General features: G+C 42.9%; 2 protein-coding genes across 8 annotated transcripts in view; one reads left to right on the forward strand and one right to left on the reverse strand.

Annotated features, from left to right (window-relative positions):
- The window catches only part of BAIAP2 (BAR/IMD domain containing adaptor protein 2), a 182,841-nt gene extending 176,257 nt beyond the window's left edge, over nt 1-6,584 (forward strand). For 4 of the 7 annotated variants that reach the window (XM_042452483.1, XM_042452479.1, XM_042452485.1 and 1 more), the window contains one exon: nt 1,682-6,584. Coding sequence is in view for 3 of the 7 variants with exons in the window: in XM_042452479.1 (XP_042308413.1) it covers nt 1,682-1,751 (70 nt within the window). In the remaining 4 variants the exon portion in view is untranslated. The remainder of the gene's footprint in view (nt 1-1,681) is intronic. The other 3 variants (XR_006102222.1, XR_006102223.1, XM_042452480.1) reach the window with 1 other exon arrangement.
- Nucleotides 6,585-13,368: 6,784 nt separating this feature from the next.
- The window catches only part of AATK (apoptosis associated tyrosine kinase), a 139,476-nt gene continuing 128,156 nt past the window's right edge, over nt 13,369-24,688 (reverse strand). Inside the window, exons 13-15 of the mRNA XM_042451467.1 lie at nt 24,303-24,483; nt 22,810-23,043; nt 13,369-19,793 (exon numbers count right to left, since the gene is read on the reverse strand). Coding sequence (XP_042307401.1) covers nt 19,765-19,793; nt 22,810-23,043; nt 24,303-24,483 — 444 coding nt within the window. The 3' untranslated portion in view covers nt 13,369-19,764. The remainder of the gene's footprint in view (nt 19,794-22,809; nt 23,044-24,302; nt 24,484-24,688) is intronic.

Genomic DNA, 24,688 nt, shown 5'->3' on the forward strand with positions numbered 1-24,688 from the left:
TTCTGAAGAAATAAAACCACTGTTCTGGGGAAACTTGTTGGAAAGAGTTAGCTACCAAAAAGCATTTAAAAGGCAACTTCTACAAAGTGGGCATTGTAACATTAAAGGCCAAGCCACCATTGGGTGACCAATATCTTAAAACACCACCCTAAGAGTGGTGGATGCAACATTTGAACAGGTGGACAGGGGTCAGTAATTCTCTCTGTTGTCATGGGACAAATATTTGTAGGTAAGTAATGAAACCTTAAACCAGGCCTATTAGCATAGAGACAGCCATTGCAGTTTCCTCAGTGCTGATGTGAAATGTGTTTGTAATGAAATGTGAGCTGCCTTTATCTTATGAGCCACCCTGAGTCCCTTTCTGGGAGAACGGTGGCATAAAAATTAATTAATTAATTAATTAAAGTAAGTTCCCATCACCCATTTGGATGTGGCATTCTGTGCCAGCTCCAGCCAGTGTTCCTATTCAGCCAACCCTTCCTCCATGATACTCCATTCCACCTCCCACCCCACAGTTGCACTTCCACAACCTCACTGCTGAGCTGGCTAAAACCTCCCTTTTCTGCCCTGATGGAGCTCTTTCGGCTAATTAAATATGGAGATTCATGCCTGAACATGAGAAGGTATTTGTAGAAGAACTCAGTTATGTTGATTGCCATGAAATGTTAACACATTTTGTTTCTCTGGGAAAGGAGTTGGTATAAAATAAGATAGCTTTATATTTTAATTACTGAGATTTTTAATGGAACTCTGAATCTTGAAGGTATGCATATTAAGTTTCTTAGCTGTTTTTGTTCAGCTCATTCTTTGTACTCTTGCCTTTTTTATCTGGAGCATGCTGAAATGAGAATGCCATGCTTATGCCTAATCACACCCACCCAACCACTGCATGTGGAATTGCTGAGTACAGGACTCATGTGCCCTCAAATAATGTAGAGGCTGGCTGTGTGATGAGCACCATTCCTAGGATCATTTGTGCTTTTGCAACTTAGGGTTAGAGTGGAAGTACATTTTGGCACAAAGAGAAGTGGGAAGAAAGGAGAGAAGACAAGAGATAGCCCCCAAACCCAGAAACAACAAAAGCAGCAACCTCAAACACTATGGGGAGGAGTATCCAACAGTACACAGTCCTTGTAAAACTGATATTCTCTAAACATTCTGCATAGCCAGCTTCCTGTGGAGCACAACTTAAGCTCTCATATCAAGGCAGCATCTCTCGGGAGGAGGCTTCTTACAAGTTTGTTTCCATGAGGGGAAGGGCCATTTTGGTGGCATCTCCATGGTAACCATAATATGTGCTCCAACTCTTTCTAATATATTCCCTGCCAGAAGTGAGACGATTTCAGATGTATGCATTCATGCTGCTGTCTGCACAAGGCAAAGCGGTGTCTTTTCATCTGCCCTTGTTGTAATAGCATTGCATATAGTTAGAATCAAAGGTGCTAAAGATGCAGGCATTTTAGGCTAGTCACCTTCCAACAAGCCATTGTTTAAAATGTGTTTTGTGCAAAGCGATGTTGCCTTGATTGCCATGGGAACTATGCTTTAGTGAACAGCACTAAGGCTTGTTTGTTGTTTGTTCATTCTTTCATATCTCATTCTTTCATCATTCCTGTCAGTTCAGGCCAATCCATTCCTAAAACTCTTTCTGCTCATGCCAAGCTTTGCTTTCTCTCCGCAGGAATCCTTTTGCCAACGTTCAACTCAAACCAACAGTGACAAATGATCGTTCAGCTCCTCTCATCAGCTGATCCCAGGGAAGTTGGGTGACAGCGGGTACCTCACAGCTTTTATTTCCATTTCACCTGTGTTACATTTCTCTGGTGTCCTTGTAAAATGTACCAGTCTTTCCCAGAATTCTTATGTTTATAGTTAGATTGAATTTCAGCCTCCTACTTGAAAAGCATGTGATGGCACATTTATTTTGTTTCACTCTTTAGAAACAGAAGAAATACTGTGGCCTTAGAGCAACATATATCTTGAAGATTACATGATAGATAGGACTATGGACCAGTCTCTGTATTTCCCACCTATATCACTTATAAATAGTGTGCAAAATCCATTCCAAGGATGGTGATGAATCAGGAAGACTACTAAGAAACACAGAATTTCTTCTTTTGCAATATCCTATAAACCACTTAAAATTTATCCTGGATATCCTCTGTCATCAGTGGAGATCAGTAAACTGAATCTGTGGACTTGATGGTTGTCTACAAGAGCTTTGGTGCTACGCAGTGCTACAAGGCGGTAATGTCCAGCAGTTCTGGATCCTCATGAAATACAACTGTGGACCAAGGGCAGTACATTATATGGAATGAAGTATTTCTTAGCTTTAATAACTCTTGACTTACACTCTGGTTTTTCTTCAGATTGTATAAATCTTGACTTATACTTCTCTCATTTTCCTGGATGGGGCTTTAGCTGTGTAGCCCTCTGAGCCCAAGCCTACTAGAGCTGGATTCTAAAATATGTACTGTCAGCTTGCCTTTTAAAAGTTTTCATTAATAATCCAGATTTCTGCATGTACATCTTACCTGTCATCAAGTAAAAGAGTGAAGCTAAATTAGCCCTGGCTATTGTGGCAAGACCATCATCCCATACTGTTATGTGAAAATCATCATGTAAACATGTTTTACCCTCTTAATATTGTTGTGGTATTGTAAGTAGGAGAAGGTCCGTTGCTATTCTCAGAAATCACCAGCAGCTGCCCTGTCCCATTATAATTTCTTGCTAATGAGGCATGTGAAGAATCATAAATTACAAACTGAGATTCATTTCCCACCTAACCCAGATTCTTGCAATGGAATTGTCTGCCTGTCATGCCTACAGTGCTTTTTCATTCTGTGCTGCAGAAACAAGCTACTTTAGGCAGCCTGGCACCAGCTAAAAATTGCAAGTGCTGTTTGAAAGGTTCTGTGACAAAAACAATACTGCAGTCTTCCTTTTTGTTCCTAATGTGTTCTTGCACTTGCCTTACAATGTAGATATTAATACATTCATTAAAAAAAAAAGCTTTTGTATATATGCCATCCAGTTAGGGATCAAGATTCCTTAAGCTGCAGTGCAGAACACTCAGTGCTGCATAGCCATTAATGCATTGAGGTATCAGTGCATAGTTCCCAGGAATAGACTACCAAAATGGGATTTTATGGGGTTGGGCTTTGTACAGCTGACTTTCTGTCTCTTGGAGCTTTGGTTTGTTCTTTGAACTGGTTTGACGTTGGATGCAAAGTACTAACATAGTAAGTGGCAGATAGTCTGTTAGGCAAATCGCTTCCATGTTTATACCTCACTCCACTTGTTCTGCGGATGTGTGAGTGAGCAACAGGGCTGCACAGGCTAGATGCACCCCTAAGGAAATGTTCTCCACCTGTGCAGAATGTCTCTAATTCAGTCATCTATGCTTGCTTAATAAGTGTTTCAGGAGCTTTGTTCACAGAAATGCAATAGTGTTTCTCACACAGAAGGTTGTATTTTGAGTAATGCAATAAGCCATGCTGTCCAAAAAGGTCAAATTCTATGTTGGTGTAGAAAGGATTTAGGGTTGTTGTGTTTGTTTGCTTGTTTTTTTACCAGACTTGTTGGTTGTGGTGAGAAACAAGCAGGGGGAGGGAGATTGTTAGCTGTTTACCTATGCCTGACTCAGCCCAGCATCAGTGGTAGAATCTCCTGCTTTATATAGTTTTTAGGACTCTAGCCTTGCTGCAGGTAGTTTACCTGTGCAAGCAGTGCATCCAAGTCCCAAATAATGCAAAGCACATAGCATTAAAAAGAAAAATAATAAATTCACCATCACCTAGTCTTCCAGTCCCAGGTTATGGATAATCTTCAGGTAAACTTTTCTAGAACTAGTTTTGGATCTCATTAAAAGGAGCCTAACACTGAGACTTTTCTTTGTGCTGCCTGAATGTTCTGTCCAACATGATTTGGAGATGGGATCTGACCTTATGTTTCAGAAGTCTTATGTAAGGGATGAGATGGGGATTGGCAATAACAAGTAGGGAGAGGATTGTACAAACTTAGTATGAAAATGTGCACATATTCACTTAAAAAATGCCATTGCATCTTCTTCATTCTCCATGGGTGTAGCTGGAGCAGGGGGTGGGGGCAAAATGAGGGCAAATAAGAATTCTATTGCCTACTCCATTAATTTTTCCTTTAGCCCCCAAATTTCTAGCATTGCTGTAACTTAAAACTTCAATTAAATATTTAGAAAAACAGTTTAGGCATCCAAAGAAAAGGGGCAGGAAAAGTTACCAAGGAAATGTGAGCATACCAAATGTAGGCATTGAAGGTATGAATAATTTTCAGTGTCTCACTCGCTGCAATACTAGAAATTTGAGGTCTGGGAATTGTCCTTATTTTGACACCACCTGGTTACAGCCTAGTCCCTCTCAGGATGCTGCAAATTTCTTCCTGCTCCTTACATTATTCACATGGTTGAGCGGGCACAATCAAGTGAGACGTAGTGGATGGGAAAATCCCTGCATGGTTTGGCTGTGCACTATCTTTGATGCCTGTTGGTATGGGGAATTGAAATGAAGCAACTATACTTACGAGAAATGTTGAAAACTCCTTTAAAATATTGTTTTTCTCTCTGGAGGGTGAGATCATAGAATCATAGAGTTGGAAGAGACCACAAGGGCCACCCAGTCCAACCCCCCTACCATGCAGGAACATAGAATCAGACTCAGAATTTTGTCCATGCTTTTGTTTGGATGATATTCCCTAAAATCTGCCAAAGTTCTCTAATTCTCCCTTATGTTACTGCTTGAAGAGTAAATGGTTTTCTCTGTAAAGTTGCATTCTGTTGTTTATTGGCTGCCTGTATATCATGTTTGGTTAATAACACCCACAGGTTAACAATATTTCAAGGTCCTCCGTTGCTCTCACTGCAGAAGCCGTGAAATTATATAATAGGACTAGGAAACTGGCCTTTCAGATGCTGTTGGGCTCTATTTCCCATCAAACTATGCCAGCCTGAGTAAGGGTGAGGGGAGCAGTAAACCATCAAGATTTACTATGAAGCAGGTTCCTTAGTCATATTGTAAGGCTTAGAATACCATCTCTACTTAATCCCCTGATTTCTGCTGCTGTGGGATAAATAAGAGCAGGCTCTTAATCTCCAATTTTCAATTAGAAGAGACAATTTGTGTATATAAGACTAAGAAGGAATAACCACAGCCAGCCAATTTCATCATAAGGAAAAGTGCCCCATGACATTTGTGCTAGAAGAAAAGATGGCAGGATAAAGTGGAGCCTTTCTTTACGTGGGGCATCTGTTCCGGACTTCCCTGCATAAGGCAAATCCCGTGTAAGCTCGAGCCCCATTCAGTATAATGGGGCTTGTGCTCATGGTGGCGTGGTGTGTGCACCATTCATTTAATGGTGACACGACTTCCATGTAAACAGGAAGTGCACCCGCGTATGGAGCGGGTGCACTGTACTTGTTCTGTTATCTCATTATCTAACTTAAGCCTGATCAACAGCCAATGCTGCTCCCACTTGCCAGAGCAGAAGAATATGGCCTCAGTCCTATTGATTATTTGATTTTATGCTGTTTTAATTTTTAATATGTTTTAACAGGTCAACTTGTTTAATATTATTTTAGTCTGTTTAAATTATTTTTGCTTTACATTTTAAAAGATTTTGAACTGCTTACATTGATTTTATTTGAACCTGAGATCCCCCAGCATAGACATTACATATCTTGTGGAGAGCAGGCAAGATGGATGAAACATGTGGCTATGTTCTTATAGCCAGATGCAAAATGATTACACCAATGCCAAGATGAATGGAAGTCTCTGCTCTGTTGTAATTGTATGGTGCATAGCTACAGGTGCATAGCTAGATGGTTCTCTGATCCTGTCTGCTCCTCATGAGGCATGAGCGTCAGAGACTATACAGTAAGTCGGGGGACTTTGAGCTCTATGGAGGAAGAGAGTAATAAACCTCTACAGCCCACAGAAAGGATATACACAGGTGTAACAGAAAATGCCACTGAATGAATTCCAGCTGTAGTAGATTAATACTTAGACAACTTTTATTGGTTCAGTGGGTCTATTTCAGTTGAGAACCCTGAGGATGCAGGCCTGTACAGCACACAGTAGATGGATCTTAGTGAAAATGAACAAAGGGCCACAAGGCATTGTATGCTCTAACTTTTTCTATATTAGCTGCTTTCACACACTGTACTCTTACTTTGAGCATACTACTGTAGCTATAGATTCCCCAAGGTTTTATACTCATGTCTGTTTTTTTTAAGTTTCAGAGTGAAAGCCATTTCACACCCTAGATAAAACATGCAGTTGCCTTCCAGATGCACTTAAATCTATGACAATACCAGTGAGACAAGGAATGATATGCATCCTTGAAGTGTAACACTGCTGATTTTTGAACAATGTAAATTCATTCTAGTGCCACCAGCAAAATACCTGAGGTTTTCTTATTCTTCTGGGTTTTAAAATCTCTTGTTGGAAGACAATATTGTTTAAAGGGTGGCTTATTTTGCAAAGGGAGAATTCTTTTTTGGTAACAAAATAATTTATGGTAGAAAACTGAATAAAAGGAATACTAATCTTTTAGTCTGGTTTTGTACCATTCATTGGTAGGGAGAGTTCCAATAAACACTTTAGGAGTGTATATGCCACACCAAAATCAGATTACAGAGCATAGGTCTAGTGACAAGTATGGTAGTTTACTCTGTTACTGAGTCACTGTCCAGTCTTTTGACAGCGTCTGAGCCAAGAATAATCTAACTCAGACCTGGCCAAGGCCCCCAATCATGTTAGTAGCTCCAGTCCAATTGTGCACTACCAGATCTGGAACTGCAAAAGGGCTGTCTCAAAGAATTAGGGCCCTTATCAGATGGCGGGTTTTGCAGCTCCAATCCGGACTTACCTATGGTCCAACCACGCGAATTCACGTTAAAATGTGATGTATTATCACATGTGATTGTTTTCTATGGGGAGCAGTTCAAAGCCAGATCCAAAGTCACTCCAAAGTGACTCCTGAAGTAGGTGAATTCGGTAACAAGTGAATTGACAAAAATTGTTTCCAAGCTCACTTCGATTTCAATCCAAATTGCTCTGGTGTGGAAGATCACCCCGATCTCGCCCCCCCTTGGCCCCCTGCGTCCTGCTCCTTCATCCTCCTCATCCTCCTGCACCCCAGTCTCACCCCTAGTGAGGCCCTGCATCCTGCTCCTGCATCCTCATCCTCCTGCACCCCAATCTCACCCCCAGTGAACCCCCGTGTCCTGATGCTTCATCCTCCTCCTCCTCCATCACCCTGCTCCTGCTCCCACTGGCCTCCTGTGTCCTGGTGCTAAGGAGGGGGCAAGCAGAGGTAGCAGGGGAAAATGACAGCTAAGGAGGGGGCAAACAGAGGAAGCAGGGAAGGATGACAGCATCCAGAGCCCCACTGAGCATGCGGAAGGGTGCCGATTCGAATCGTTGACTCTGCAAGGTATGTACCAGTGTGGTAATTCAATGTGCACAGCCTCCGCTTTGACTCAGGAATCACCACAATTTTATTTTTAGAATCATAGAATCATAGAATCGTAGAGTTGGAAGAGACCACAAGGGCCATCCAGTCCAACCCCCTGCCATGCAGGAAATCACAATCAAAGTATCCCCGACAGATGGCCATCCAACCTCTGTTTGAAGACCTCTAAGGAAGGAGACTCCACTACACTCCGAGGGAGTTTGTTCCACTGTCAAACAGCCCTTACTGTCAGGAAGTTCCTCTTAATGTTGAGGTGGAATCTCTTTTCCTGCAGCTTGCATCCATTGCTCCGGGTCCTAGTCTCTGGAGCAGCAGAAAACAAGCTTGCTCCCTCCTCAATATGACATCCCTTCAAATATTTAAACAGGGCTATCATATCACCTCTTAACCTTCTCTTCTCCAGGCTAAACATCCCCAGCTCCCTAAGTCTTTCCTCATAGGGCATGGTTTCCAGACCTTTCACCATTTTAGTCGCTCTCCTTTGGACACACTCCAGTTTCTCAATGTCCTTTTTAAATTGTGGGGCCAAGAACTGGACACAATATTCCAGGTGGGGTCTGACCAGAGCAGAATAGAGTGGCACTATTACTTCCCTGGATCTAGACACTATACTTCTATTGATGCAGCCTAAAATCGCATTGGCCTTGTTAGCTGCCGCATTGCACTGTTGACTCATGTTCAACTTGTGGTCTACTTGGACTCCTAGATCACTTTCACATGTTGTCTCATTCCGCCAGGTGTCCCCTATCCTATATCTGTGCAGTTTATTTTTCCACCCTAAGTGCAGTACCTTACATTTCTCCGTGTTGAATTTCATTTTGTTAGTTTTGGCCCAGTTTTCTAGTCTGTTCAGGTCATTTTGAATCTTGATCCTGTCCTCTGGAGTATTAGCTACTCCTCCTAATTTGGTGTCATCTGCAAATTTGGTAAGTATTCCCCCAATTTTGTCCTCCAAGTCATTGATAAAAAAGTTGAATAGAACTGGCCCGAGGACAGAGCCTTGTGGGACCCCACTGGTCACTTCTCTCCAGGATGAAAAGAAGCTATTGTTGAGCACCCTTTGCGTTCGGTCGGTCAACCAGTTACAGATCCATGTAACAGTTGCCTTGTCTAGCCCACATTTTACAAGCTTGTTTGCAAGAATGTCATGGGGAACTTTGTCAAAGGCCTTACTGAAATCAAGATATACTACATCCACAGTATTCCCTTCATCTAACAAGCTGGTAATTTTATCAAAGAAAGACATAAGGTTTGTCTGGCATGACTTCTTTCTCTGAAACCCGTGTTGATTTTTTGTGATTATGGCATTGCCTTCTAGATGTTCACAGACTCTCTGTTTAATGATCTGCTCCAGAATCTTTCCTGGTATTGATGTCAGACTAACTGGACGATAATTGTTTGGATCCTCTTTTTTTCCCCCTTTTGACGATGGGGACGTTTGCCCTCCTCCAGTCTGCTGGGATTTCTCCTGTTTTCCAGGAGTTCTCAAAGATTATTGCTAATGGCTCCGATATTACATTTGCCAGTTCTTTTAATACCCTTGGATGGAGTTCATCTGGTCCTGGAGACTTAAATTCATTTAGATTAACAAGGTATTTCTCTACTATCTCTTTACTTATTCTGTGCTGAAATTCCCTTAATCTGTCCTCTGCTCCATTATCCTCAGGTTGAGCACCTTTTTCCTTTTCTGAGAAGACTGAGGCAAAGAAGGTGTTGAGTAATTCTGCCTTTTCTCTGTCTTCTGTTAGCATTTTGCCATCCTCTCTACGCAGTGGCCCTACCATTTCCTTCTTCTTCCTTTTGCTGCGGACATATCCAAAAAAGCCCTTTTTGTTGCTTTTAACCTCTCTAGCAAGCCTGAGTTCATTCTGCGCTTTAGCTTTTCTGACTTTATCTCTACACAGGCTCGCTATTTGTTTGAATTCCTCTTTGGTGATTTCCCAATTTTTCCATTTCTTATACATGTTCCATTTCAAAAGTAGCTCAGTTGAAAGTTCCTTAGTCATCCATCCTGGTTTCTTGAGACATCTCCCATTTTTCTTCCTCACTGGAACTGTTTGAAATTGTGCCTTCAGTATCTCCCTTTTTAGAAACTCCCATCCATCTTGAACTCCCTTCTCTTTTAGTATTGTTGACCATGGGATCACACTCAGTATTTCTTTAAGTTTACTAAAATCGGCTTTCCTAAAGTCTAGGATGCGTGTTTTACTATACCTGGCTTCTCCTTTCCATTGTATAACAAACTCCAGGAGAACATGGTCACTTCCACCTAATGATCCCACTACTTGCACCCCATTAACCAAGTCATCCTTGTTGGTTAGGATCAGATCTAAAATAGCTGACCCCCTTGTTGCCTCTTCCACCTTTTGGACCATGAAATTGTCTTCCAGGCAAGTGAGGAATTTGCTAGACCTTGTGGATTTGGCTGAGTTTGCCTAATCTTCACATGTGATAATGACGTGAATTGCCTTGGATTCAAAGTGACCCTGCTTCTCCCTCACTACGGAAGTGCTTTGAATTGGGGCTCCTGTTTCATGTGTGATAAGGCTCTAGGAAACAACATGACGCACCTATCTGTAGTCACCATCTGACCAGACTGCTTAGTAGTGCCTAACACCATTGCTGCTTCTCCCTTGTTGTTGCTGTGTTCTTTCAAGTCATTTCTAACTTACGGCAACCCTAAGGAGATCTTTTCTGAAGCTGAGAGTGGGTCACTGATAAATTATCTTCAAGCCCACCTCATTCAAAGGCCTGGTTGTAAAACCAATCACTCCTTGCACTTTGGTTTTATACACATACACACACATAAATTCTCCATGCATACTATTAAACAGTATTCAGGCAGCAAACCAGTGGGTACTTGAAAAGGAAGTATATTTCTATAGCTAGAACTTCCTGCCAAGAGCAAATTTAGGACAGTTGGCATCAGGTGCAGCTCTGAAAATGTCTCTTTTTAATTCACTCTCATCAACCACAAAAGCAGTATAGAACCCCAGAGTAGGGACAATGGAAAAAGAGCATTTAATTCTGTTACCTCTTCATTTCCAATGCTACATCCAGCTGATACAGCTTTTCCTGCAGCTGTCCTTTTGCTTCCTGATTTGTATCTATCCTCCGTTGGGAAGAGGAGTCATGTAGACTTCCAGATGTTTTAGGCTGGGAAGGCCCAGCATTCTTTACCACTGGCTAGGCAGCTGGGACTTCCAGAATTCAGCATCTGGTGGGGTCCGTGATTCCCACTCCTATTCTAAGGCATGACTGAGAACCTTTGCAAAGAAGGAAGCTTTGGAACTTTACAGCCAAACCAAAACTGCAAGGTTAAATGAGTCACAATTCATCATGGCCCCTGCACTGCCATATACAACCCACACTTTCAATATATCATGTTGGCTTCCAAGTGTGGACGTCAGATGAGAACAGGCAAAGATTGTTTTATTTTAAAAACTTTTTATTTTTGTTGTTGTTATTGGACCAATGGCATTTGACACACATGCTGGGAGCTGTATGGAAATCAGCACTGATAAAAAATACAGCAATTATGACCCGTATCAATAAAATATACACTGTAAATAGCGCCTCTTTTTTCTTTCTCACTTTTTTTTTTTAAATAAAGAAAACCATAAACCAAAACATAGCTCTAGCTCTATCCTCATGCAGCCACTTAGGGGCTGAAACCATTTTGATGCTATAGACCATATGCCTCTAGGAGCTTTCTGTTTGGATGCAGGGCCAAAAGGAATGCAATGGAAGGTCAAAGTATGGTGTGGCTGCTTAGCAATGGCCGATCCCTGAAGTTGCTACTCCTTGGACCTCACTGTACCTTTGCCTCTTTGAAGACTCTTCTTCCTCATGTTATTCCCATGTCATCTCACATGGAGGAATGAAAATGTACCAAATGGCTTCTCTTCAAACTAGGACGGGGCAGCATGCCACACACACACTCAGCCATGGCAGTGCCACCACTGCAAATAGAGACACACAAGTACCTAGCTGTATCAACTTTATCTCCAATGGCTGTCTACAGCACAGAGCCAAGTAGAACAGCCATACAGACGGACACAACCTGTTATGTTTGCTCCATCAAAGTTAGATAACTGCATGGGCTGCTCAGCAGTGCAAGGCCCACCTTTCTTTTGCAGAATATCCTGGAGCTTTGCCTCAAATAGATGCTTAAGCTGGTGCACCTGCAGAAAAGAGAATTCTCTCCCTGCCTGCAGTGGGCCAAGTGCCTCCCAGTGGTAGAATAAAGAGAATGTGCCTGTTGGCATGCCATCCACTGACTCCCCCACAAGGCATCTTGTATATAGGCAGATAAACATATCCCTTGGGGAAGATGCATTTATCTTTTTGTGCCTGTGGCTAATTTTTGCTGTTGGTGTTGAGTCTAAGCTAACCTACCTCAGAGGTAAATATGTACACAGCTTTATAGCCACTGCTGCTTGATTTCCACCCATCTTTTTCTTCACTGATGCTTTGCATTCATAACAGTGATGGCAGCTTTCTGCAAAGTACAGCTTTTTCAGCCTCATCCACAGGCACCAGTTTGGACATGGCTCTTGCTGTAAAATGTGTTCAGAGGCATGCTCTTTACACAGAAACACACTCCTGGAGACAAAGCTGCTGCCACATCAGGCAAGCTCAGCTGCTTTGCAGCCAACTTTGGTAAAGGCACTGCCTGCTCTGGCTCACCCAAGTAGTGCATGTGCTATACTCTTCAAACATTTTTATTCTGTGTCAAGAATAAGCTGGCTTCTGCATTTCTTATAGATCATGCAAATTAAGCAATGCATCAGTTTTGTGTAACATGTCCTGTTGCTGCCAATTATGTTGAAAAGCCTGGCACAGAAGCACCTGACCTCTACAAATTCTACTCTTTACCTCTCATCCCTTGTACCTGGCCTTCCTCTGTGATGAAACTATGAGACATGCACACACACCACTTTCACCAGTTTCTGCAGATGCTATTCTTCAAGGAGACAGAAGGAACCAACACTGCTTAGTGAGAACAAAGGAATAAATGACAGTTATGAGGACAACATCCATAGCTATCTGGAACAAAATTCTACAGCAAAGCTTTGCTTGCCTTGAGCTCTGCCTGACTAATTCAGCTATGCCTGACTTCAGTAATACCATTTTACAGATGTGAGAAATTGAGGCTATGAAAGAATAGGTTGAGTAGCACAATAAACTCAAAAGAATCTGAACACCGTGATAGGTGGAGCTTTTCCTTTTCTCCTTCAAAGTGTCAGAAATTTTCAGGACTGTGATTTTTCCAGATTTCTCAAATTCTACTTCTAGTAGTTGTCAGAGTAATGAAACAGACACTAAAACCCTGGGAATCTTAACAAAAAATTACAAATCTCCTTCTAAAGGTTCGCCAAGCACTGTTTGCCTATTTCAGGGTTATCTTTATAAACATAAAGCCAAGAAGAAATCAGTTTTGCTCCTCATATGAAAGCAGATATTAGGAAGCCTAACATTCTTTTGGAGTGTGGTTAGTTTCTTTAACCCCATGGAGCAGCAGCACATAGAAATCCCTAATAAGCATTAATCAGTAAGGAAAAATCTAACAACCACACTAGTCTGGATAGTGCATCTCCTGATGCAAGACGGAATCCTGCACATGGCTTCATCCTACTCATTCTCTACATGTAGCATGAATCATTGGGGACAGGAGGCTAACTTGTTCAATTAAAAATAAATGCTGACTATGTCTGATGCTAAGAAACCAAGCCATAAGAAATTAGTTAAAGCAGTTCACCATAAAAAAATAAGCCACTGCATCTTGGACGTAACTAGGTATTAATATTTGTAATTAAGTCCTTTTTGGCATATCTCAATTACACTATCACCACAAATTGAGATAAATTCACTCCTGTGGTGTAATGGTAACCATTTAGTTAACTGTATAGTTAGAGGTGCAGCCTTGCTAAATGGTTAAAGTGCTGGCTCAAGCTGTTGTCTTGCACCCTGCTGAGGTGTTGAGGCAACAAGACAGGCAGAAAGGGTGGGTGTTTTGTCCCACAAACCAGGCACTTGTAGGCTTCAGATGTGTGTGTGTGTTTTAAATAAGCAAGAGTAACTACATTAGTTACTTCTACTTTCAGACTACAGGCTTTTAGTGCTCCTATAACAATTTGCTTTGAAACTATGGAGTGCTTTGGAAGCCACAACTCTAATGAACTGCTTTCGAAAAGTAATCAGTTAAATTACTTTACAGAATAACAATGTTGATGTTCTGGTACAACCTGCACTAAGGGAATTTACTTCCAGGTAAGTTTGTATAGGAGTGCAGTCTTCCACCATGCCACATCTAAAAGCAGATGGAATGCCCTCCCTACACCCCAAGTGCCACTGCCCAGCCTCAGAGCGAGATAAGCAGCATCTGCTGGATTTTCTCTGCTAATGGTTCCTTTTCCTTGTGTGTCAGTCTTGACATTGTAAGCCTGATGGCAAGGAACTTTTCTCTTGTTCTTTTTCTTGTAAAGCATTATGTACAATGATGGTGCTATAATAAAATAATTTAAAATAATAATAATAATAATAATAATAATAATAATAATAACAACAACAACAACAACAACACAATCCTATATGTAATCGATAAACCAGTGGGGCTTACATCTGAATAGTCATGCACAGGTTTGTGTTGTAAGAGTACTTCCAGGCCATGGACTTTTAGTGTTACTCAGTCACTGCTATTGTTCAGCATGGATAACAACAAACTTTCCCTACAGGATTTTATGTGCCGATGTACTTTGTCCTCTGTCCCATCGAAACTAGCCATGTGGATTGGGGAATGACAAAGAAACTAAGCACTTCCTTTCAACTGTTTATAATGTTTAACCTTTGAACTAAAATGTGGTCTTCCTGAAAATACTACTATTCAAATATTTTAATAACTTTCCATATAGATTAAAAGGGAGTACGTACAAATCTTTTTTTAAAAAATTAATCAACACTTTTAAAGTGACATGTACATCCAATTAATACTGAATTTATGCTGAAGTTAAGATGTGTGATAGAATTTCAGCTGCCTTAAACATCATTGCAGATGTCTTTTTCTCCCCCCACCATCATTTGTTTCTTGAAAGCAGGAAGGAGAGTAGTCCTGAGGTAACCTACAATGATGCACAATGGTGTTCTGTTCCTTCCAAAAAGGTCTTATTTTGTGACTTCCCAAAAGACAGGGCGGAAAATACAGGGGAAAGGCTGGAGAGAAATGCTTTGAAGGAAGAGTGGCACAGGTGCCTAGCCAAAAGAAAATGGATAAGGAACAGTGATTCCAGAACAAAACTTCAAAGCATGGACCAAGCTTTTTCTTAACCCGTGGGAACTGCCCCTGAACAATGATGTGCTCATAGCACCCTGCTACAGAAGGAAGGGTTATTTGTAGATCTATGCAACACCTGCAAAACATATTAATGGAGTGAGTAAAGGGCCTAAATCCTATTTTTAGCCTTCACTAAAGGTGACCCACTGAATCAATTTACCTATGTGTTGACTAACCATTTAACAACTTATTCAATGATGCTACTTTAGTTGGGACTACCCAACAGGACTTCAGGCAAATGGCTGCAAGAATGCAGCAGCTACTAAAACTTGTTTCTAGGCACTAAGATGCTGGCAAAGATGCTGGGGATGGAACAGAAGGTTGTGCAATTTAGTGATCCAAGTCAGCTGAAGCTCCAAAGAAGAGCCTCTCCAGTTTGCCCACTTACAGTTGCTCCACCACTAGATGCTTTCTAAGCCAGAAACAGATGCAGATGAAAAGAAACCAAGTGATTATTCCTATCTTCTCCCTACAGTTCTTGCACATCAACCATTAGTTGCTCCCAGCTCTGCGCTGGCTGGCATCCATGTTGGCAACTGTAACAGGGTAACTCACATGAGATTAGTCAGGGCAACTCAAATACAATTCACATGAAATTACACCCACAAAGCATAGAAACAGAGGAAAAGAAATCATGCAGCTGCCACTTAAAAGCTTGACCTTGTTAGGTCACCAGTAATTTAGGTGACATTACAAGCTTCAAATCTGTTTGTAATCTATTCCTGTGGCTTTTCAAGTCCCTGTTAGATTGGAAGGTGAATACTGTTGCCAGAAGCACAAGTACTCAATTGCATGTATGGTGCATATAAGTGGCTGCAACACGGATCCTTGCTACTCTAACTGAGAAGTCATTAGGGAAGCCACCATCTCCCTGTAGAGTTGAGTACTGGAAAGAGAGATTACAATATGTCTCATGGACCCTTCTTCCTTCCCCTTCCTACGCATGCAAAGAGGCCACAGACACTGCCACTTGTCCATTCAGCCTCCCCTCCCAATCCAGAGTGCAGTTTGAAAACTGTCGCCTACTTCAGTTAATCCTGGTGCAAATCTCTAAACTGCAGAAGAACTAGATGGAGAAATGTGAAGTGCACCAGTCTCCCATCATAAGCAGTGGTCTTTTGTTTCTCAACAAGGGGAAGGAAGAGACCACTCCCTCATTGAATGCCACGGCAATCCTTCCAAATGCTCACAACTTCCTGCTCCTGCCAGAAAAAAACATGTCCGATTTGTAAGAAAGTTTCCTGGGTCCTATATAGTAGGAAAAGTGTCATTCTGACCTGTAAACAGCTAGAAATCATGCATAAATGTTGCCCTTAAAGATACTGGAGACGCAATTACAACTTTTCTGGGTCCCTCCCCCCCCCCCAGTCCATGCTTTCTCCTTGCTCTTTTGTCTCTCACCTTCAGTGACAAACAGGGCACATGTGTGGGTGGCATCAATGATTCAGCTATTCTGGCAGAATCAAACTTCAAATACCTGACTGTGGATACTACAGCTGATAGAAACTGAAGTGAGAAAAGTAAACTTCACAAACACTTCCTTGATGGCCATAAAGAAAATGATTAATACTTTACTGGGGTAATGCAAAGTGAAGCCAGAGCACTGCTACCTGGTTACCATGTTGGTGGTGAAGAAATACTAGGACCAGTCCTCCCATGAGGCAGGTGGAATCACTGCCACCACTAGTAAGCCCTTTGCTGCTGCTGCCACTTCAACAAGGTAACACAATCTGAATATACCTGAAAGAGCTGGCAGCTCTGCTCCCCCACTGCAACAAATTGTGCAGCAGGAGAGAGGCTGGTAGTGCTACCCCTGAGACTGAACAGCCATAGTGGCCTCTCTGGAGAGATCTGCTGGCTGCAAAAAGAAGCCAGTGTACAACTCCACAGAACTTGCCCTAAGCCCCAAACACATCTCTGGTTGAAGGGGTCCATCCTGAAAGAGAGGCATCATGGGAGAGACCATCTGGACAAGTGAGTTACAGCAGTGGGAAAGAACAGCATAAATGTAAGGCAATCCAAGGAATGGCATTACTACCCCATTTGCATTCGTCTTCTGCAACAGCAACAGCAAGCCAGTTGCAAGCAGCAGCTAATGGAGAGTAAGGGTTGGAGAAGTAGCATCCTAGGCTAAGGAAAAAACATTCAGACATTATATTTTAAGTGGGTAAATGTACAAGGAGGGAGAGCATCCTTTCCCCTTCCCCCTCTGTTGCCACTTCCATCACATGTAAGGGGCTTTCCAAGGGGAGACATTTTCTTTCCCATGGAGGCTCTCTCCATAGTTCAAAGCTGTGAGTTTTGCAAATCACAGCAAGATCTTCCATGAGCAGAAGAAAATTCCCCTCCTGCTGTGCTTCCAAGAGAGCCTGCCATGCTCAGAAGGCAACGAAAACCCTTGTATGGAGAAAGCTGGATCTGCACACTCATTTCACTCATGCCTTTCACTCTGCCTTCTTAAATAATGGGGCTAAAGAGAATGGACTGAATACATATATGTTCTCCCTCACATGAAGGGAATATCCGCATAGCCTGGTTTACTTTCAGCAAGAGGGGGAAGATCTCAAGAGAACTGAGTTAATCACTGATACACAGCAAAGAATATAATGCATAAGACACTATTCTGGCTGAAGGGAAAAGGCAAAAGGTAAATCAAAATGCCCTTAGTCCCAATGTTTCTTGTCATCCTACCCAGTGCCCAGGCTGTGAAGAATGAAGAACCATCAGAAGCAACCAGCATGACTCTTAATATTTACACAGGAATAAGATCCACTGAGGCATGGTCATGGCCTTTAGGAATGCAGTCTTTTACTCAGCAAAGCTCCAAGAGTTGACTAAAAGTGGTGGTGGTGGTGGGAGATGACAAGAAAAAAGAAAGTATTAATGCCATCATTACCACTGTAAACTGAGAGCACCATTTTATGAAAATGCCTAGTAAGAGTACATGCAGATGTGCGTGTGCACATGTATATATTAAAGTGCATAATTATGCTCCTGGTGGCCATGAACCTACACTGAGGAGAAAAACAATCACCAAAGTGAGAGTACAATAAAAAAGAAAGTTAACGGATGTTTTGCTGCTGCTTAAGCTCATGCTGAGACAGTTCTCTAACCCCATCAGGAAATGGCCCAACTTTCTCTCTGCTCCTTGAATTCTAAAGTCAGTATGTTTTGGTCTATAGCCTCAAAAGGCTAAAACCCCTGAGTGTAATTCTCCTCTCAGCCTTTTCTGTTTTGTTTTCCTAATTGAAATTGCACAATTATCCTAAGCCTTAAAACTGATCAAATTTTTAAGAATTAAAAAAAATAAATCAAAATCTCCCCCATCACATCTTATTCCTCCTCCCCCCCCCCCCCCCCAAGACGCCATGATAAAAGTGTTAACTCTTTACATCTCTTTGGCAACAACAACTTAAATCCACCACTCTATTAGGGCAGGTGATATAGCGGTGAGTAAATTTTATACAAAAATAGTCCCAGTGGCAGTTTGACCTGCTTTTGCTACACATCTTCTCCTGCATATAAATTACTCTAGGAGTCACAGAGGGACACTGGAGTCTCTCCCCACACCATAAGGCTTGGCCGACTAATACCATTCCCACCCTGCCTCCTGCAAGTGGCACACTCCTTGACTCTCCAGGAAGGGCTCTGCCTAAATAATACTGTAAATGGGAAGACAGTGGGGAGGGGGAACTGGGGAGGGGGCATAAGTGAATCTCAGCACCACACAGTCCCTCTCAGCTAATAAGCCAGTTAGGCAACCTTGCCTAGTATTTCTTTACATTTCCATTTTCCTTCCTGCCCCTGCAACCTCTAGAAAAAGGCAAGTCTAGAAAAATGTTACGTTCCTCAAGGATGGGGTTGAGAAAGTGGGACATGCTGGGGGCGGGAAAGTCCATTAAGGCACAGCTGCTGTGCTGCTCTGAACGATTCTGGCCATAATGTGGGAGCGGTGGCATTTATTGCAGCTGAATAACCAGGACCAGGGAACAAGGCCCACAAAATGAATGGAACAACTTCAAATGGCAAATTCCCCAACTGTGTTACAGCTAGGCAAATGGCAAGAGGCAGGCATTAACAACCATGTTTATATGGAAGGGCCAGACTAAAAAGAGAGAAATCGGTATACAGTCCCACCACCTCCAGTTAAAACAGTATCCGACACTGGCCAGCACCCCAAAGTTCCCCTGACAAATGGCCTACCATTCTCTCATCTGGGTGCCTGCCTCTCTTCTTCTTTGCTGAGCAGCCCACAACCCAGTGGCTCCACCAGATCTCTTGATATGGCATGTTGAATGCAGGCAGGAAAGGAATGCCAGTGCCTAAGGAACAAACTGAAGCATTTCTGAATGGCACAAGGTACAAGGCTGGGTGTTCCCTCTCTGAAATTATATTTTTCTCTCCATCCATCCTAATCTCGGTTTGGAAAATACATGTGGCAATTTTACACAATAGGCAGGAGGTGGTGTGTCTCAAGGCGATGTCTCAACTTGGGAAGCTAATGTGAAACATCAAGAGTCATGAGCTACAGAGACAACGGGTATCAAAAATGGCTTGGGTGGAGGGGCAGCAATATTAGCGAGGTCAAAGATCTACCTTTTAAATGCTATACAGGTTTTATATGTCTATCTGTACATATGCACACAGACACACACTCTCTCTCTCTCTCACTCACACACACACACCCACATACTCATCGCAAACTGCCTCGCCACTGCAGGGTGGGGCAGCTCCAGCCTAGCAGCAGTCAAGATCTGTCCAATAAAATGTGCCTCTTAAAAAAATAAGAGCTAGAGGCCCCACAGAGTTCTTCTGCTTCACCCAGGTTCTGGGCCTCTGTCCTTACTCCTTTGCCCCAGTGCAGAAACCAATGCTGGGGGAGGGGGGGCAAGATGAGAAGTCCTAAAGGAAATATGTGGCCAAGCTCACTCTCTGTCACCATTTCCACTCCTGCCTAGAAAAGGAAAGAGTGAGAGTTAGTAATGGGGCTTCACAGACTACAGACTTTTCTTCATCAAGTGTTTTTGGCCTACAATTCCCACAGACCCTAGCCAGGATTGACAATGGTCAGGGATTATTGGAGAAAGAAATTTGGATATAGAAATAGGTTATCTTGAGGTTCACAGTTGCCCAACACTGTAATAAATTATGTGATACAAGACTATGAAGGAAGGAAGAAAAATTTCAACCAATAATTAGAACTCTTGTTTTTAAGATCAACACAGAAAGTCAAAAAGAAAACTAGATTTTGCCTTAAAGCAGCAATCCCATCTGTCCCATTTAGAAAGGAAGACATTTTAAGGGAGGAATCCTAAAAACATGAGAAACCACCTTCTCCATCTACTGGGAGAGTTCCCAAGATGCCAACAGGGCTTTCCAGTTTTTGCAGCTACCACTGCCCCTTCCATCCATTTGCTACCAGCAAAAGGGTAAAAATGGAGTGGCTTGGGTACAGAATCCCAGGCCCCTTTTTCTCTCCCAACATATTCCCAGACAGACCCAACAGCTGGCATAATTAATGCCTTGCCTTTGAAACAATGGAGAAAGGAAGAAAAGAAGACATGATCCAGCAGAAAATATGGTTTCTCCCCATGCTACACACACACACGCCACTTAGAATTGCTATGTAGGAATCTTGAGGACTGTAGCAAGTTAACTTAAAGTTTAAGACACAAAAGAGAGGCACAGAAACCAAGAAGAATGCATAAACAAAACGTGTTTCTGCTTTAAATGAACCACTAATTTATTTTTTGTAGCTTAGTCCCTTTTGGAAAGTGTAGTTCAGTGTCTTTAGGTTACCTTCTTCAGGGGTGATTTTCAAACTTTCAAGTTCTGTGAAATGACTAAAGTCCCTTCCAGAAATATGAACTATTTGGCACCAAACAGAAACTAAAGGGTCATTCCCACTTATTGCTGAATTGGTTTCTGTGACTAAATCCAGAAATCATTTCAGCAATAAGAATGGTTCCCACTATCTTTGCACTGGAACAAGAGGAGAGGCACAAAGGTAGTGGGAAGGCCTGGCCATCTCCCCTGTCACCAGTCTCCCTGCCTCTCCTTACCTGGGCCACCAGCTTCTTCCCTGCGACCTCTCTGTGACCTCTTTTCCAGCTTCCCCAGTTGGGAAGGTGGGAACGGAGGAAGAAGGTTGCAGAGTGGGAAAGCCTGGGAAGGAGGTTGCCGAGGAAAAGGAACCCACAGGGAAGCCGACAGAAGACAGAGGAGAAGCCGGTGGCCCAAGTAAGGAAAGGGAAGGGAGGCAGGGAGGCTGCTGACAGGGGAGATGGCCGGTGCCCTTGCAGTTCCCCCTCCTGTCACAGCCAGGCAGATTTGAATCCACCTCTCTGGTTCCCACTTGTGCTGGGGTGGGGGGCGGATTTGATTCTGCTTGGTTCTTACTTGGGCTGAATCGATTTATTTCCAAATAAATCAATTGAGCCCAAAAAAACACCCCTTTAACCCAGAGTCTTTTTGACATAGGTTAAATGGGTCAAAACCATGGCCCCACTTTCCAAATCGCGTCAGTGATCTGAATGTAGTGGAAACCATAGTGGTTTAAACCAGATCATTTCAAATCATGATCTGGTTTAAACCACAGTGGGAACAAAGCCAAAAGTGTCATCTTTTACTTTTAAATCATTGCAACAGTAAGGAATTGTTGATTAATTATTTACTACACAAAGAATACTAAAGTTTTCCATTAGCACTTGTTGCCCTTACACATTATATACTTGAACACAGGCATAGTGGGCTAATGGTAGAATTGTCTTAGTATACTGGGCCTCTTCCCCTCCTCTACAAACAGTGAGATCAAAACAGATTATTGTGGGGACAGGATCCTTGGCCTCTTCTTTTCTCCCAGCATACTCCCAAATGGACCCACAAACCTGAATATAGGCATAGTGGCCTAATAAAAGAATTTTTCTGATCCTGAGTGATCACATGACATCTACAGCAGTGTCGTGTGTTTGCAGCTTGTTCATGAACATAACTTCTTGACCACCCTGTTACTAGCCCGATAGCCACCTATGCCTCTGATTTAATTTTGATAATCAAACTCCATCTTGGAAAGAATCCCTAGCATGTAGGCCTGGAAAAAGCACCCCAGTTTGAATTAGTTAGAAGGCACTAAGGGCATGTAGGCAGAAAGGTATCCTTTGAAATTCAAATCTATTCTTTCGATTTCAGAGGCATAGATGGCTTTGACACTTGTTGGACATCTGGAAATCAAAGGGACAGGCCATGTGGATGGCTACATTTTATTGTCCTTGGTTTCAGGGTTCTGCTCTTTCCTCTTGGAAAATTCCACCTCTAATTCCTAAGGATCTGCTCCCAAAACTCAAAAGTATAAAAAGTGAGTGAAATCAGGCAGTTGTGCTGTCATATTTCTTCTAGGCTCCTCAAATTGCTAGTGACATCCACTTTCCAGGTAATGATCTGAGTTCAAGCCACTCTGCAATCTTCCTTCTGATTTGGACTCCTGACTTATGAACTGGTAATGTAAGGTGCCATACTTCTAATCTTTATATCCCATTTAACCTACCTTCATTTCATTACCTCTTGTGTGAGTGTAAAAGGTAAAAGGTGTAAAAGGTAAAAGATCTCTGCTTTTTCAAGTTACTGAAAGCCTTCTCGCTGCTCCCTTGAGCTAATTAATTAATTTCCCTATCAAAGTCAATTTTGGAACAACTTAGGTAACAATCCTGAGACTACCACTCCTCACTGGCAGTCCCTCTGGTGTCTGAAAGGAACCCTGGTGGCAGAGTGGTTAAATGCCAGCACTGCAACCACAATGTTGTAAGTTCAATCCGTTTCAAGGTTGACTCAGCCTTCCATCCTTTTGTAGGTTGGTAAAATGAGTACCCGACTTGTTGGGGACAATTGGCTTACATGTTGTAAACCATTTAGAGACTGTTTAGTTCAGTATGAAGCGGTATAAAAATGTAAATGCTATTGCTAAAGCACCTTACCTGCTACAGATTCAACATCTGAGTCAGTGACATGTGTGATGGAGAACCGTGATGCTGGGGCAGGTGAGACAGTGAAGCGTGAAAACTGGATGGGAAGCACCTGCTTCTGAGCTGGCAGAAGTGTAGGTGGCAATCCAGAGAGGGCAGGCTCGGGTGCCACCGATGTCAGCGATGACATGACAGATGGTTTCACCGACATGAGCGAGAAGTCATCTTCCCACTGAAAACCACCAGCTAGAATAGAAAAGAGTTGCAAAGAAAAGTAAGGGACTGATTTGAATCCTACTCTACGTTTGGCCTGTTGCCCTCCACTGGTTGTTAATGTACAACACACAGATTTCCTTAGAGATTCAGAGTGATGTTGTGATTATGATGCCAGGCCAAGGCTTGGGGAGAGGCAGGTTCAAGACTCCAGTAAGCCACAGAACTCATTAGGCCACTTCAGCCAGCCCCTCCCTCCCTCCCTGCCCCTTTCAGCCTAATGCTCAGAAGGCTGTTCTGGGGATAGTGAGGATGGAGAAAACCATGAAGGCTGCTTTAAAGAAAAGAATAGCCCAAAGGGACTTGATTGACATTCAGTTGTGCAGTACCACTCTCTATCCCCCTCTAGTGGCCGAATGGAGGAGAGTGAACTGCTTTTTTGAGGCCCAGCGTAGAGGAGCTGAAGGAAAGCCTCTCTGCCCATTCATGGAGTATCAAGTGACACAAAGAGCAAGAAAAGCAAATTACTCTTTCAACTCTCAAACAGTATCTGGGATAGTGGTGTGTTGGGTTGTTGCAGGGTGGGGTGGGTCTTTTGAGTGAGGAGGACTGGTAACAAACAAGAAGTGGTAGGCATTCATGCAGGATGGATCTAAACATTGCCAGTAGTGTTGTTGTTGCTGCATGGGACTGCCCAGGGCAAGAAATGGTATGTCACACTGAATGTTAGTTTTGAGGGATGCAACAGTGAGAGAGAAGGCTCTATTCTTCTATACCCATGTGAGCTTCCCGGAGGCACATGGTCAGCATAGATCAGCCCTCCTGCTCAAAACAGCCTCAAAGCAGAAACTCCCATTGTCCCTGGGTCAGCCTGCTCTTGAGCATATATGTGTTGGGGGTCATGACACGAGTGTACCATATGGAGAGATGCCTGGACACGTGGAGCAATGCTCTGATCCTCCAGGGGCTCCTCTTACATTAACAGTGGCAACTGCAGCAGGACACCTCCGCCTGGCCCTAGCTATGGAGGATGATTGCTTTGCAATGCAGGAAGCATTGCATATTTAGACAGCCAAAGCTGAGTCTGCTCATGCCACCACCATCCCCACTAAATCAAATCCAACTAGGTTCTTAGCTACCCCTAACATAGAGGGAGTTGAACTGCTGTACAGTGTTGGGCTGAGAGGAAGCGGGCATAATGGGCTGAAATGAGGGGAATGGCCGTGCAGATGATGTGGTGCAGGAATGGTGGGTTTCCCACAGCCTTGTGCAGTCCCCTATCCGAATCCTACCTGTACTCTCTTCAGAGATGCTCCCTTCTGAGGAGGAGGAAAAGCTGCTGTTGGGCGTATTTGCTGTTCCATTTACTGGGGTGAGGGAACCATTGCTCTCCTTCTGTGCAGGAACTGATGCCAAGGGAGGCTCCACTGCCCCTGGGAAAGGCTGCTCGGCAAGTTCCTTCGTGGGGCTTTCCTGTGCACAAGGGGACAGAACAGATGTAATGACTGCCCATATGTATTCCCAGAATGTCTGCTACTCTGCTGTAATCCATATTACCCTCCTTGGAATCAGCATGTTGCCCATTTGCCTGGTAACTTCTGCTCCCAGAGGCTTTGGTTGTAATAATCCCCTTGTTCTTTCTCTTTCTCCTTCCCTCCACACTTCATCCCTCTCTAAC

Source organism: Sceloporus undulatus, chromosome 2 (genome assembly GCF_019175285.1).
Source record: "Sceloporus undulatus isolate JIND9_A2432 ecotype Alabama chromosome 2, SceUnd_v1.1, whole genome shotgun sequence".
In the NCBI taxonomy this organism is placed as follows: domain Eukaryota; kingdom Metazoa; phylum Chordata; class Lepidosauria; order Squamata; family Phrynosomatidae; genus Sceloporus; species Sceloporus undulatus.